A 13,605-nucleotide genomic window follows, 5' to 3' on the forward strand; every position below is an offset into this window, starting at 1 on the left:
AGCCTACCAGAGTTCAAGAAGCGTTTGGATGATACTCTCAGGCACATGGTTTGACTCTTGGGGACGGTCCTGCACAGGGTTAAGAGTTGGACTCAATGATCCTTGTGGGCCCCTTCCAACTCAGCATATTCTGTGATTCTCTACCCCTGGTCGCTCCCAGCCGCCTCCCGGACTCTAGCACACAGATGTACTCGCTGCGATCGCCCCCTTGCTCCTGGTTGCCCCCTCTTCCTTCCTCGGACTCACACTCCTCATTCCCCTTCAACCTCTTCTTCTGGAAAACCTCCGCGTTCCCCAAGGAAGCTCCCACCTGTGTGCCCACTTCCCGCCTCCAGGCCTCCCCGGAGGCCACCCCCTGACCATATTCCTCTCTCCCGCCGCCAGGAAGCCCAGGGCGGGCCGCTCGCAGCCCGTGTGAGCGGCACAAGGGACTTGGGAGTCGTCACGCGTTCGGGCGGGGAGAGAAGGCGGCAGAGGATAGAGATGAGCATAGAAATGAGGCACCCGCGGTGCCTAAGCGTGGCCGCAGGGATTTTGGCGCGGCGCTGCTGATGGCGCCTCCCTCCTCCTCCTCCTGCTGCCGCGTCTACCTCCTCCCCGCCCGCCTCCGGCGGAGGAGATGCTGCTGCAGGCGAGGGGGGGGCGGTGTGGGGTGGTGAGCGCTCCTCCCTGCGTCAGGAGGTGCGGCTCCCCCGGCCCGGCGCTGCCCTCCCCCTTTCTCTCCCCCCGCCGCTTTTATGTCTGTCTTTAAACGCCGCCGCAGCGAGGGCTGGGCAGATGTGCCTGCTGCCGCCTGCCCGCCGCTGAGCCTCGCGCCCGCACGGCCCCGCTCGCCATCCGCGCCCGCGGGGGCACCCGACCCCCCCTTTCCGCAGCTGACGCCAGGCGGGCGGAGGTAAGGCATGGCAAGGCACGGCAAGGCACGGCAAGGCACGGCAAGGCACGGCAGGGCTAGAAAAAGGCACGGCACAGCAGGGCGGCGAGCGCTGTGCGGGTGTGCGCGGGGCGGGCGGGCGGGCAGTGGCCGCGGCGGGGCGGCCCCGGGCTTTCCCAGCGCTGCCGTGCGGCCCCGCCGCGGGGGCAGCGTGGCCGCCCCGCCGGCCTCGTGTGTGTCGCCGGGCGGGAAGGGGCAGGATGTGCGGGGGGTTCCCGTCTGCCCGCTGTCCGCCTTCCTGTGGGGGGATCTCGCCAGCCCACCAGAGAGGCTGACTTCGCCCCGGGGCCAGCTCTCGCTGGTGGGGAGAGAGCCGGCCCTCGGGAAACAATAGCGAGCGCCCCTTGGAAGCCGCCCATGTGCTTTAACTCGGCGGTAGGTTAAAAGGATGTACAGGGTTGTTTCAGTTATTGTTATTGGGAAGGGCGAAGAATTTACATCCTTTTTCTACCGCGAGTGAAAGAAATTTCATTCATCTCCCGCGTGTTGCGTAAAACACCTCGAATGCATGTGTAGCGCGTGTTTCGGAAGGAGCGGGGGCGAGGGCTGTTTCCATCCCGGGAGCACCGTGGAGATGCGCCTCCCCGCACGGGCTGCCCCGGGCTCTGGGAGAGCAGGGCGAGCCTCACCGTGCCGCGCGGTGAGGAAGCTGCCCGGGGCACCATCGCCGCCGGGGGCAAGAGCCGGGCCCGGGCGCTGCATTGTTGCCGCGGAGCGTGGGCGTCGCCCGGCACGGTGCCTCCCAGCGCAGCGCCACCCGCGTCTCTCGCCCCGCGAAGGCGGAGGCAACCCCGGCGGGCGGGGGGCTGGTGCGCCCCGGTGTCAGCCATGTTTGGGTGGGTATGGTAATGAGGACCTTCTCCCTACCTTCGTGCCTCTTGAATTTATTTTCTGTTCGGGATTTTGATGGTTGCAGCCCACCGTGTGCGACGGCATATCCACCGACTGGATTCAGACCTTCAGTTTTCTCCTTCTTCTTCTTCTCTTTGATTTGCTTGTTAATCCGTCTTATTTTCTATGCTCACATTGACTGGTTTTGTTCTGATTTTTGTAGTATTAGAGCAGACTGCAATTTCTGCACAAGAAGAATTTTGTTGCTTTTGTTGTGAAAGTAAATGAGACGACTGAAATGTGGCTGCACAGTCACACTGACCTGCCATATGAGAGGTTGTGATGGGATTTGATGTGTTTAAGTAAATTGCACTTTGTTTTATTTGTAAAAGACCACATCGGCCATTTTATTTTCCATGTGGTATTGCTACATGACAAGTTCACTGCTGTAAGGTGGATTTCTAAGAGAAGCCTAATAATTTTTAAGTAGTACGTCACTGTCGATGAGTTGCTGTGACAGGGATCCAATTCTCTGTTTCCCCCCTCCAAAGAAAATTATAAATAAGGTAAAGATTTTGTTATCTGATGTACACTGGATGTATTTTGCAGCCAGCTTACTCCATTTGATTAAAAAAATGACAACATACTCAGCTTCTTTCTGTTTAGCAGTGTATTTCCCGTTATCAGCATCACATTAAAAAGGAAACTGTAAAAAATACTTAGGAAAGATTGCTTAATTTTGTCTTGGCTAATACAGAAGATTTTTGTTTGCACATAGACCATCTTAAGATAATGATAGAATTACAGCCTGCATTCAGTGCCTATCAGACACTCCCTTTGGGCTCAGCTGTGCAATTGAGACTCAAGAACAAAAAGTCCCATGGGTTTTGATCTGTGCATGAGAAACAAAACCGTTTTATAGCTGTTCAGATGTGTCACCAGTAGTGCAACTTGAGTATGTGAAACTGCCAAGGCATCTTGAAACTAGTTTTACGGCATAAGCTGATTCCTGTTGACCTTTCATGTCTTATTCTTAGAGAGCTTTTTTTTCTTTTCACGTTGCAAAAGCCTGTATGTGCAAAACTTTTAAAATACTGAATTTGTCAGAAAATAAAAATATCACAGGTTATTCAGAAGCACAACCTACTAATTGCTGCTATTCCTTTTGATACAAATTGCATTGTTAAGATCTGTTGGAGTAGTTGCTGCTCAGGTGGCAAGGAATTACAGTACTTGGGAAGTATTCATGGTAGGAATCTTTTTGGGAAGACTTTTTTCTGAAATTCTCTAGAGTACAACCAGAAGTTTACACAATATAAGGACATGTTCACCTGTATCCCCAAGTACTTTCCATTGTGCTGTTTCACTCATATCAAGCACTAGTGTTCTTAATTAAAAGACAAAATACCTGTTGATTTTAGAAGGACAGTTTTCAGTCCTGTGTTTTATAGATCACCATAGCAATGGTAGCAGCTTTTCCATGTGACTTTAAAGATCTCTGAATTCTCAGTTGCAGAATAACTTTGACATATCAGCAGGTGGCATCTTGAGCAACTCCCTTCTTCCTTGAAAATTGATTCAAAGTGACGTTGCCATTATTCGAAAAATGTTCTCAAATAATTTAGGAAAAAAAGTATCACTGACAAAACAGTGCTATTCTACTGAAGAGCTGGAAGCACAAAACCTGGCAAACCCATACAAAGTAATGTGAAAGCACGGTGGTAACTACCAGAATGGTTGCTTTAGGCCATGGCAATAACTGGGCTGAACTTCCCATATGTCTACACTGAAACAGATCTCTGCATTCTTATCCTTCACTCTTAAGACTAGGGATTCCTTATTTGTACGGGAGAAAGCAAAGGAAAAGGTTATGTAACGCTGTGGACAGCAGTGCCTTGAGTCATGGTGCCCCTAGTCTACTTCCCAATTTGGGAAAATAATTTTTTGCTGCTGGCGAATGGTATTTTTGCATTTCAAGAGTCAGAAATGTGTACTGCAGTGTTAATGATTCAGCATGCTCTCCTTGAGCGAAAATGGAGAAGGGATGGTAACTCCAGTAAGACATTTGCAGTGTTTCTTTTTAAAAACATAGGGATTTATTGTAACATTACTTAAAAGCATGATTTATATAATGAAATTAAATAATCAGAGGAAGTAAGATTTCTGCTAACTCATCTATGATCAGTTCATCTTATTTGCTTATGCATAAAAAACAGAGGAAGAAATAATCACAGAAATTCTTCCCAAGGACTGCTTGATTTACTTGTAAAACAAGTAAACTGAGGGCAGACAATTAGGGTCTCAGGGCAACTATGTGTCTGATAAAGTCAAATTTTCAGTACTTGATTTTACGACTTAAATTAACATTAGCACTTTAATGAAATACTAAATATACTTTTATATCCTCTCAGTTCTGAGAACTGTGATAAGATTGTACAATAAACCCATGGTTCTCTTGTATCTTATATGCTGAAGTTACAAAATGGAGATTTTGTTTCAAGTTGCCAGTAGTTGCACCTTTCGAGTTTGACCAACAAGGGGTAGAGTTTTTTCATAGCTGGTGAGATTACTTTACTTGTCTTCAGCTGGAAGAGTGGTAACTACTGAATTTGTTTCTTCAATAAAGTACATGTAAATAAAAGACTGCAGAATAACTGATGCATTTTCTCCATCTGAATAGGAGATTACAGTTAGCTCATACTGTAAGTCTGTGAAGTATATAATTGAAGTTGATTTGTGAGAAGAAAATACTGAGAAATCTGTGAAAGCAGGTGAGAAACTACAGTAAAGCAATAAAATCTTTAGAGTTTATGTTCAATGAAAAGAGCAAAATGACATTTAAGAGCTCTAGGTTGTAACAATCTGTCTCTTAAGTATTTCTGTTTGGCCAGTGATTTAAAAGTAGTAATGCAAGCTGTTAAGATCAATTCTATCGATAATGAACAATCCTGAGAAAGAAATTTTGCTATTTTTGTCAAATCATTTTGTTTGTCTTATAATAGTAGAAAGTATTCTACTGTAACTAAAGTTTAAGGAGACTAATCTGGGCCAGAAATTGTCTGCATTTGAATCTGTGCAGGGTCTTGATGTAAGATGAAGCCAGGAAGAACATTTTGTAGGAACTGAGAATAAACTTCCCAGCAATACGAAACAAATGCAGTGTTACTGAAGTCTGTGTAACTACCTATATCTGCAGAAGGTGTGAATTTAGTCTTGCGTTTTTAAATAGTTTTGCTGTAGTGTAAATTATTTCATTATATAGACAGAATAAAAAACATTCACTTTTTCTAATGCTTTCAAGTCCCCCATAGCCCACAGAGCTCCTTTTTTTAATGGTGTTGTGTACGTATAACACTGATTTCTCTGCATTCTTCACTGATGTTTTCTGAGACATGCTAATGCAAGTTTGTGTAGAATAATTACGATAAGCACCTATCGAATCTCTATCTGTTACTGACAGGCTGTATTAAACTAGGTAGGGCAAAATGCTAGATCATGTAATTCATGCTGAAGAGCAGCATAATGGCTGCTTCAGTAGATAGATACAAATGGGCTTGGCTAGGCAAAAAGGCTATGGTGCATATTCCTATTTCCGCCAAAGAACACAATGCTGCATTGCAGCAGTAATTCAGTCTGTGCAATGAGTACTGTAACACAGTGTAACTCTTGCTGAAATAATTATCTGTACACAGATTCCCCCAGCGATAGCCATTCTTCACAATCACAGTACTCCCACAAAACCTGGTCTGCTCCTGCAGTCTTCTTCCTCTCTTTCTCACTCAAATGTGATGGTCATTAGCTGTTCTTCTCAGCCAGTCTGCACCAGTGACCAGATTCCTTTTTGTAGACTCACAGCAGTCCCTTGCTCCTAAAATTTTGGTTTTTGTTTTTCTATATTGGTTGTTCCCATTGTACTTCTTCTCAGCTCATAGACTCATGTTTAAAATGCATTCTGTAGGTTTCCTTTTGGTGCAAAGGCTCCTCTTCTTTACCTTTGCGTATAGTTCTCCTGCAGTGATTTCATACAGACTGAAACCTTTGGCATGAATATCAATAAAAATCTTCTGTGAACATATGCCATGATGAGGATTCTGACTTTTAGTTCTGTGTCCTCTGCTGAATCATCCTGGTTTCTTCATTGGGAGTCAAGGTGAAGATTTGGTGAACAGGAATGTGAGACGTAAGCTTGTGGGACTGGGCTGGTACACTGCATTTTTTTCAAAGCCGAGATTAAAGTAATGTGAACTGGCTGCAGCTTTTTATTGCATTTTGCTACCCTCGTGTAGCATATTGCTATGTTAACTGCTTCATAGGAGAAGAACACAGTGCTCTGAAGAACAGAACATTGATCTCTTTATTCCTTTAATGACAAACATTGAACTTAAAAAGGTACCCATTCTTTTCTTGGTCTGGTTTTTTTTGGTGTTTTTTGTTTGGTTTTATGATATGACAGTAGCCTTCTAGAAAGTCTGGACTTTCTTTATAGTCTTTTATGAAGTATGAACTCATGATTTTAATTTTTTCCCCTTTCTTTCCAACTCATATTGAAGATTGAAACAGTTATTGATCAGTGAAGATTTGAGGATTATTTGTAATGCATTAAAAATTAAATGTAGGTAATTTTGCCAAATTGCTATGTTTTCATCGTATGTAAAAGTAAGATTATAAAAATATAAAAAGTACACTGTTAGAAAAGAATGGAGAATTTTTTGGCCTTTCCTTTTCATAGGGAACTGCTGGTTTTAAAAAGGAACATAATGTAAAATTATTGTGTTGTAATTTATGTCAGAAAAGCAACACTAGAAGTTCTTTAACATTTAGTTAGTTGTTGCAATAATATTGTGGGATGTTTTAAACATGAAATTACCTTACAAATGCATGGGGCAGTTGTACTCGTTTATACTTTCAAATTGGTGAGACTTTTTTTGTGCCTGTTTTTCTGTACATATTGGCAAAATCTCCAGCCTCATAACTTTTAGTTGTTTACTTGTATTACACAGTTGAGACAACTAGAAGTATATGTTCTTCTAGTGGGTGCCTGTATATTGGCATGCAGAGCTGCCTGATAGAGATGTGTTGAAAGGAGCCTGATACAAGATTCATTACCAGTGTAACGGTGAAGAGGAGCAGAGAGTGTCGGACAGAATCAGCACAACTCCCTTACTACACATTCCATACAAGAAAGTTTGTGATAAAAGAGTGTGAAGCAAAGTTTTTCAGTGTGTCTTTTGGTGCTTTGACTAATGAAGTTCCTTTGGGTCTTACTGCAAATGCTTGCAGTTTGTTCAGTGGATTTTGTGAATTTGCCAGGATTTCTGAATGCAGGCCTGCAGCTGAAGTAAAAATTCTGTAGTGAGCCTGGATCTCCCAGAGAGCTAATTTGGATCTGAATTCCTTGTTGCAAGGGATTATTACTGCTTAATCTGCTAGTAATGTGGCAGTCTAATCAGGTTACTTTACTTCTGCATGCTGATGCATTAAGGCTTGATTCTTCCTCCATAGAAGAAAATAACAAAATTCTCACCGTGTTTTGAGAGAGAAAGTTGGAGTCTAGAGTTTGCTTGATATGTCAAAAAAGACTCACTCTGTTTTATGTTCCACTATGAGAAAGAAATAGATTTTAAAATATCAGGAACAATGCTAGTCATCATGGCTAGGCTTCGCGAACGAAGATTTGGGACAATGCTAGTAAGACCTAATCAAAATCTAGCTTATGTGTTTGGTTTAGTAAGTTTTTTCCAAAAATTTGTTTACGCTAACTCAGATTATAGATTGGTGTTATTTCACTGACAGAATAATTTTCTAAATGTTCTTCTAGCTGAACCAATTTCCTCTAGCTGTTTATCAATTTCCATTCAGTTAAATTCCCTCAAACAATACAGAGACTTGTCCGTTTAATTTTAGATTTTTTTTGTAGGTGTAATTTTACATATGAAAAGGGATACCATCCTTATTTGCTCATTTCAGTTGTGTAAAAGTCCAGAGAAACATATTCTTCAGTAAATGTGATGATAAAAATTTCCCTTCAGTGTTTTATCTGACAGGTGATATCATTTGAGTCATGAAAAGGATGACAAACTGCCTGGAAATCAGAGCTAAGCCAGTTGATCAAATTCCATGATCTAAATCCAAGACAGAAAAAAAAATTCCAACCTACAAACAAACAACTTTAATAGGGCTAAATGATATTTTAGACATTTTACTTTTAATCCAAGGTGCTGGTAATAGCATAGTAATGTTTTAAAATTCCTGACGGGATTTAGGACTTGGAGTCCTAATGTAACAATACTTAGTTTTATAAATCCTTAGTAAAATGGTGATTTGTTATTTAAGTTTTTAAATGATACTTAGGAGAAAACGTCCATCACATAATGCCATAATACTGCATGGGGCAGTGTAGAAGGTAACTAGTGGTGGAACTAACTGAAGAAGGAGTTTAAGAGAATTTGGTGTGGTATTTCCTAATTTGATGCTGATGAAGAACTTCAGTTCAATACTGGACTACATCCAAATGATGTGGGAACCTAAAATAACATTTTATATGTTGAATTGCTAAAGTTCAATACTGTGATATGGGGGGGAAAAAAAGAGAAAGCAAGCTTGTTCAGTGGTTCATGTTTATCTAAACTGTGCTGGTGAGTAACCTTATTCAGTTTCTCCCTATTCAGTCTTCACTTGGGAGCATTCATATCTAGACTGAGCTTGAGCTGAGTAGTTTGATATCAGCCTTCTGCGTGGGTTTAACTTGGATCAAAGAGAGAGGCTTCTGTGCGCATCACTGACTGTGATCTGGGAGCGCCGAGCATAGACTGGCAGGGTCCTTGCACAAATCAGCTGGGACCACACTTGAAACCTTTGTACCTGATGGTAGCATCTGATGAGGTAGGACTCCTCGTTTGGTTTAGTACCAACTCCTTTAATACAGAGACCAAGTTGTTAACTCTGAGGACTGCCTTTGGATTTGTGATGTGTCCTGAAGGACTGTCCTGTATCCTTGGTGCAGTCTGGCCAATAATAACATATTCAATTAGAAAACCAGTACTGTTAAAACCGTGGACCATTCTGCTGAGCATGTCTCCCACATTTTCTCAAGCCCTGCAAGTATTGCAAGTCTGTATAATGGTAGTTCTGTGGATGATGTCCTGCTTAATGGAAGGTTAGTTAAAGGGAAATTAATACAGTATTATGCTAGGAGTAAAAGTATCAAGCCTAGTTTATCTTGAAGTGTAGCAATACAATGTTTAATGCATGATAGGATAGAATGATGCAATTTCTGTTGGAATTGACTCAATTGTGAGAGCTCCAGGTAAATCATATTGCTGCCCTGCAAGTTACTGAATCTGAAATAATTAATACAGATATGACCTTTTAGAACATTTCAGTAAATACTAATGGATGACTTGTGCCTTTTTGACTGAAAATCTCTTTTGCTTATTGCAGTTAGAGAAGGATTTCAGACCTACAGACAGTTCCACATGTGCAGCTGTTATATTAAGTACGGAGAAAAAATTGTTTCATTTTAATGTAATCCCTGAGCTTGTTACTAATTACAGGAACTGAGAAGCTGCTCTAATTTACATCAGTGGAACAAAAGGAAAAAAAATGTTTGAAATGTGACTAAAAGTAGTGTTTGAAGTACCAGATGCTGTGGTTTATAGTCCAAAGCTCCATTAGGACTGCTTAAATGCTTCAACATAATGTATTACTGGTGTATACGTTTCGTGTCTACATAGGTATCTCAGTCAGAGCTAAGAGCTCATCATATATGAACTACAAGAGGGTGGAGTCCTTTGAAGACTTCGCAGTGCAAAGGACAGAACAGATAAAAAGAGGCTCAAACAGACATTATTTAACCCAGATATGAAGGATACTGTGTTAAGATTTCTCTATTGTCTAAACAACTCTCTTTCCCCATTCTACTGTTCTGTGTATAGCTCATATGCTTAATTTTTTTTTTTTAAGAACTAGTATTAAGTCAGAGCCTGATACTAGTTCCACTGCATGGCAGAAGAACGGTTTATAGGACCCTGAACCCTCCAGTGACATTGGTGAACATGAAACAGATCACAAGCCAAGTAGGCTCTACTGTGCTTAAAAAATTTGGGCTGACTGCCAGAGCTGGAGTTGCTGAGAGGAGGCAGTAACATAAGGAAAAGTGAGAAGACAGTGTTGGGAGTCTAGGGAATGAGTGAGAAGAGGTTACAATGGAGTTCAGTAGGCAACTGGAGTGAAGTTCAACTTCCAAATCCTTGGAAATTATTGGAAAAGGTAATTGCCCTGTTGGCTAGGAGGCTAGTGATAGTACTTGTGGTGACAGGTTTTATTTCTGTTGCTGTAAAGTCTCATCTTGATAAGCTTTGTGCTGGGTTCCAGTGGCTTAGCGTCTTTCCTTTGGGTCAGTCACAGAAGCAGCCATGAGGTGCTTTATCTCTCAGTTACTGTGCAAACTGTACCTTGCAGTTCTCTACTGCATGAGAGTTTGTCAAGACATGATACAGCCTTTGTACTACAGACCAGATGTTGCAGCAAGTCCATAAGCAAAAGCTGAAAGGTCTTATGTTTCCTGGAGTAATTTCTGATTCTCATCAGTTAGGAGTTCTTGATTAGACTTCTTGTGTATACCCTCTTTAGGGCTTTCATGAAGCTTAACACATAATTTAAATCCCTTTTAAGACTCTTAATTGTGCAGATGGCTTTGCACATACTAATTTTATCCCATGTGATTAGAGAAGAATTTACTGAAAAACATTCCTCCCCAAAATATTATGGTTACCTTCAGTATAGCAGCTGCAAGCAAGTCTGACTGTCTTTTTAAATGATTCCTTGTGTTTAAGAAAAACACATATTCAAATGTGGGCATTTTTGTCTCCGTACATATAAGTTTGAAACAGTAGGCCTTTTAAGTGTATTTGGTTATGGCTTTTCAGATATTTCAGATAGTTTCTTAGAAATAGGAAATAATTAAAAATATCTAAAGCATCAAAGCTCGTAAGAGATGAGCATCTCTCCTTCGAAACTATGGTTGTGATTATATATTCCTTGGTGAAGAATAACAGGAAAATAAGTTACTCTTGCTTTTGAAGCACCAAGTGCATACCATATATCAAAATTTTAATTGATGCATGACTTTCTGAAATGGACTGAACAACTTAATCTACTTAGGTTAAAATATACTTTTAATAAATTCAAGTACAGCTGTAAAGTCAGGAAGTAATGGAATTGGGCTCCTAAATTTTATGTAAAGTGCATATCCCATTGTGCCTACTAAGAAGAATCTTGTTATGCTATCAAAATACGAGCAATTAGCCCATCAGTCTTTAGGAACAAAACCAAAACAAAACCCTCAGCAAATGAATGAAATGTACTCTATGTAAATATTTAAGACCAATTATTTCCTACAGTTTGGAAGTGGCTAACATCCCTTCCTTCTCTTTTTCTCCTCTTGTCAAATCATTAAGCAGAAATGGGTAAAACAAAGCATGTGATTTCAAAATTAAGTTTCCTCTGCATAGTAGTGTAATATCTTTTTTTATTTTTTTTTCCCCACAGATACTTTCGGTAGAACAAGCGTTCAGAAACAGAAGTCATTACTCTTGATTCGCTGGTATCAAGGACTCATCAGGCACCGTCTTCAGTCTGTTTCTTCAGTATTTTTGTCCAAGCAGAGGGAGAGCTTACTTCAGTGTTTGTCTGTCTGTCTCAGCTGAACTTGACTTCTTGGTGTTTGTCTCGTATTACAAATGCCTAAGAACAGCAAGGTAGTGAAAAGAGAATTAGATGATGAGGTCATTGAGTCAGTTAAGGACCTGCTCTCTAATGAGGACTCTTCTGATGATGCCTTTAAGAAGAGTGAACTTATGGTTGATGACCGGGAAGAAAAAGATGTAGATGTTGAAGAAGGCTCAGATGTAGAAGATGAAAGACCTGCTTGGAACAGCAAACTCCAGTATATCCTTGCTCAAGTTGGATTTTCTGTGGGATTGGGGAATGTATGGCGATTCCCATATCTGTGTCAGAAAAATGGTGGAGGTAAGTTTTGTGATATAGCTAGTTGTACCTAAATGATGATGCTAACCTTGCAGGTTTTGAAGTTAGCAAAAACTTAGTAAAACCTGCTTTTTCTGTCAGGTTTTTCTTTTAATTTTTGCCAGAGCCTATGAGGAAAAACCCATATTCTCTTTATTTAGAAAGAGGTATCCATTTAAGTTAGTAGCAGATTCTTCTAAGATGCCATTTCCTCATTTTACAGGTGAAAGTTCTTGATATGACCTTAACTAGTGGTCAAACTAGCGGCTAAGCAAAACACATTTTTATGGAGGGCTGCATTATATTGGACCTGGTTACTGTTGTGCTAAAGTGTTCTTTATAGTACTTGGTCAATAAATCAAGGCTTTTGGTCTTTTAGAATTTAACAGTACTGAGCTTCACACCTTAACTTCCTAGCTTTTAGCTCCTGGCCATTTGCTCATGATTTACTGTTGACAAGAAGACCAAAATTCTGTAGGAGGGGGGAAAAAGGTTTTGTTTGTTTTTTTTCTTTTACTGATAATGAATAATTTAAATCATTACACTAAGAGACAGCATCTGTTCTTGTGCTGTTAGACGGTTAACTATTTTCCTAAATAACAAGTTACCTTTCACTTAGAACAGTAACATCAGGCTGTTTGTTCATTGACCATCTATGGTCTTGTATGCAGTTTGAAGTATGAGGCTAGAGACTTTCCTTCCTCTATGAGTGCAGGATTAGTTTTTTTTATCCTATGCTATACTGTACCCTGCTATACTACGTTAAGGCACATCCTATTGTAGCTAATTGCTTAGATGAATTCAAAACAAACCTGTCACTTTTTATGATACAGAAAGTGAATGTGTACAGAAAATAAAGAACAGCGTTTTACTCATGGTGAATTTTAGAAATTGAATGACACAACTGATGTAATTAAGGAAGATAGAAATGAACTTAGAATATAATAAATGTATAATTCTCAATTTGTTTTCTCTCAGTTCAAGCAGTAAAAATGAAGTTTCTACTTTCAAATGTTCTATCTCCACGATAAAGCCTAAATTCTTTTATATTTAGTTCCTGTAAATTTTTTTTCACTCATTTAACTGCCCTTTTTTTTCTTTTATTCTGGAGAGTAAGTCATTAAATGGTCGATTAATGATTTGTGTGGAACCTAAAATTTTCTTCATCTATGACTAATATTAACTGAGAGAACATGTTGAATGTAGTTTCTCAAAACCTGTAGCTTTTCAGTGGATAGCAATCCTGTCTAGACTACTAGACACAGTATAGAATTAATCACTTATCACTACTAGTTTAAAAAAATACATTTGTTAATGAACAATTTTTGAAACAAAATGATTCATAGTTTAAAGTGTATCATGAAAATGTTTATATTCTCTATAATTTCATCTGGAATATGGTGTCAAGATGTAGTCTCAAGGATAATGCATTGCAACAGTTTATTTTGTGTAGTTGTGTCCCTTTTAAAGTCAGTGTTTATTGTAGTTAGTTGCTAATTTTGCAAGCCCTTTGGATTCTTCTTAGAACCAACAGAAAGGATCCATTAGTGTGCTTCTTAGGGTGTTGGTTTCATGCTGTCAGGTGCTTTTAAAGTTACTCTGCCAGTGACGGTAAATTTAATTCAGATCAAATATAAATGTATTAAAGGAATTAATAATTTCTTATTTTAGAAAAAAGTCAAAAAACCCCTGAAACCTTAAACCAACCAACCTTCAGGGATTATGGCACTTCATTACTCAAACTTGAAAAAATAACTATGGTGTCACTTCAGATTGAAGGTTTTCTCCTGTGCTGTGATTGCAGGAACTTGGAT

The 13,605-nt window shown here is 40.4% G+C and overlaps 1 protein-coding gene across 3 annotated transcripts in view; it reads left to right on the forward strand.

Annotated features, from left to right (window-relative positions):
• Positions 1–667: 667 nt before the first annotated feature.
• SLC6A15 (solute carrier family 6 member 15) overlaps positions 668–13,605 on the forward strand; it is a 36,774-nt gene continuing 23,836 nt past the window's right edge. The window contains exons 1-2 of one of the 3 annotated variants that reach the window (XM_027718306.2): positions 668–895; positions 11,315–11,794. In XM_027718306.2, coding sequence (XP_027574107.1) covers positions 11,506–11,794 — 289 coding nt within the window. In that variant the 5' untranslated portion in view covers positions 668–895; positions 11,315–11,505. Of the gene's footprint in view, positions 896–1,291; positions 1,310–11,314; positions 11,795–13,605 lie in introns of those variants that run through there. The other 2 variants (XM_027718307.2, XM_027718308.2) reach the window with 2 other exon arrangements.

This window comes from Pipra filicauda, unplaced genomic scaffold (genome assembly GCF_003945595.2).
Source record: "Pipra filicauda isolate LSUMZ 115617 unplaced genomic scaffold, ASM394559v2 scaffold54_size4384275_pilon, whole genome shotgun sequence".
NCBI lineage: Eukaryota > Metazoa > Chordata > Aves > Passeriformes > Pipridae > Pipra > Pipra filicauda.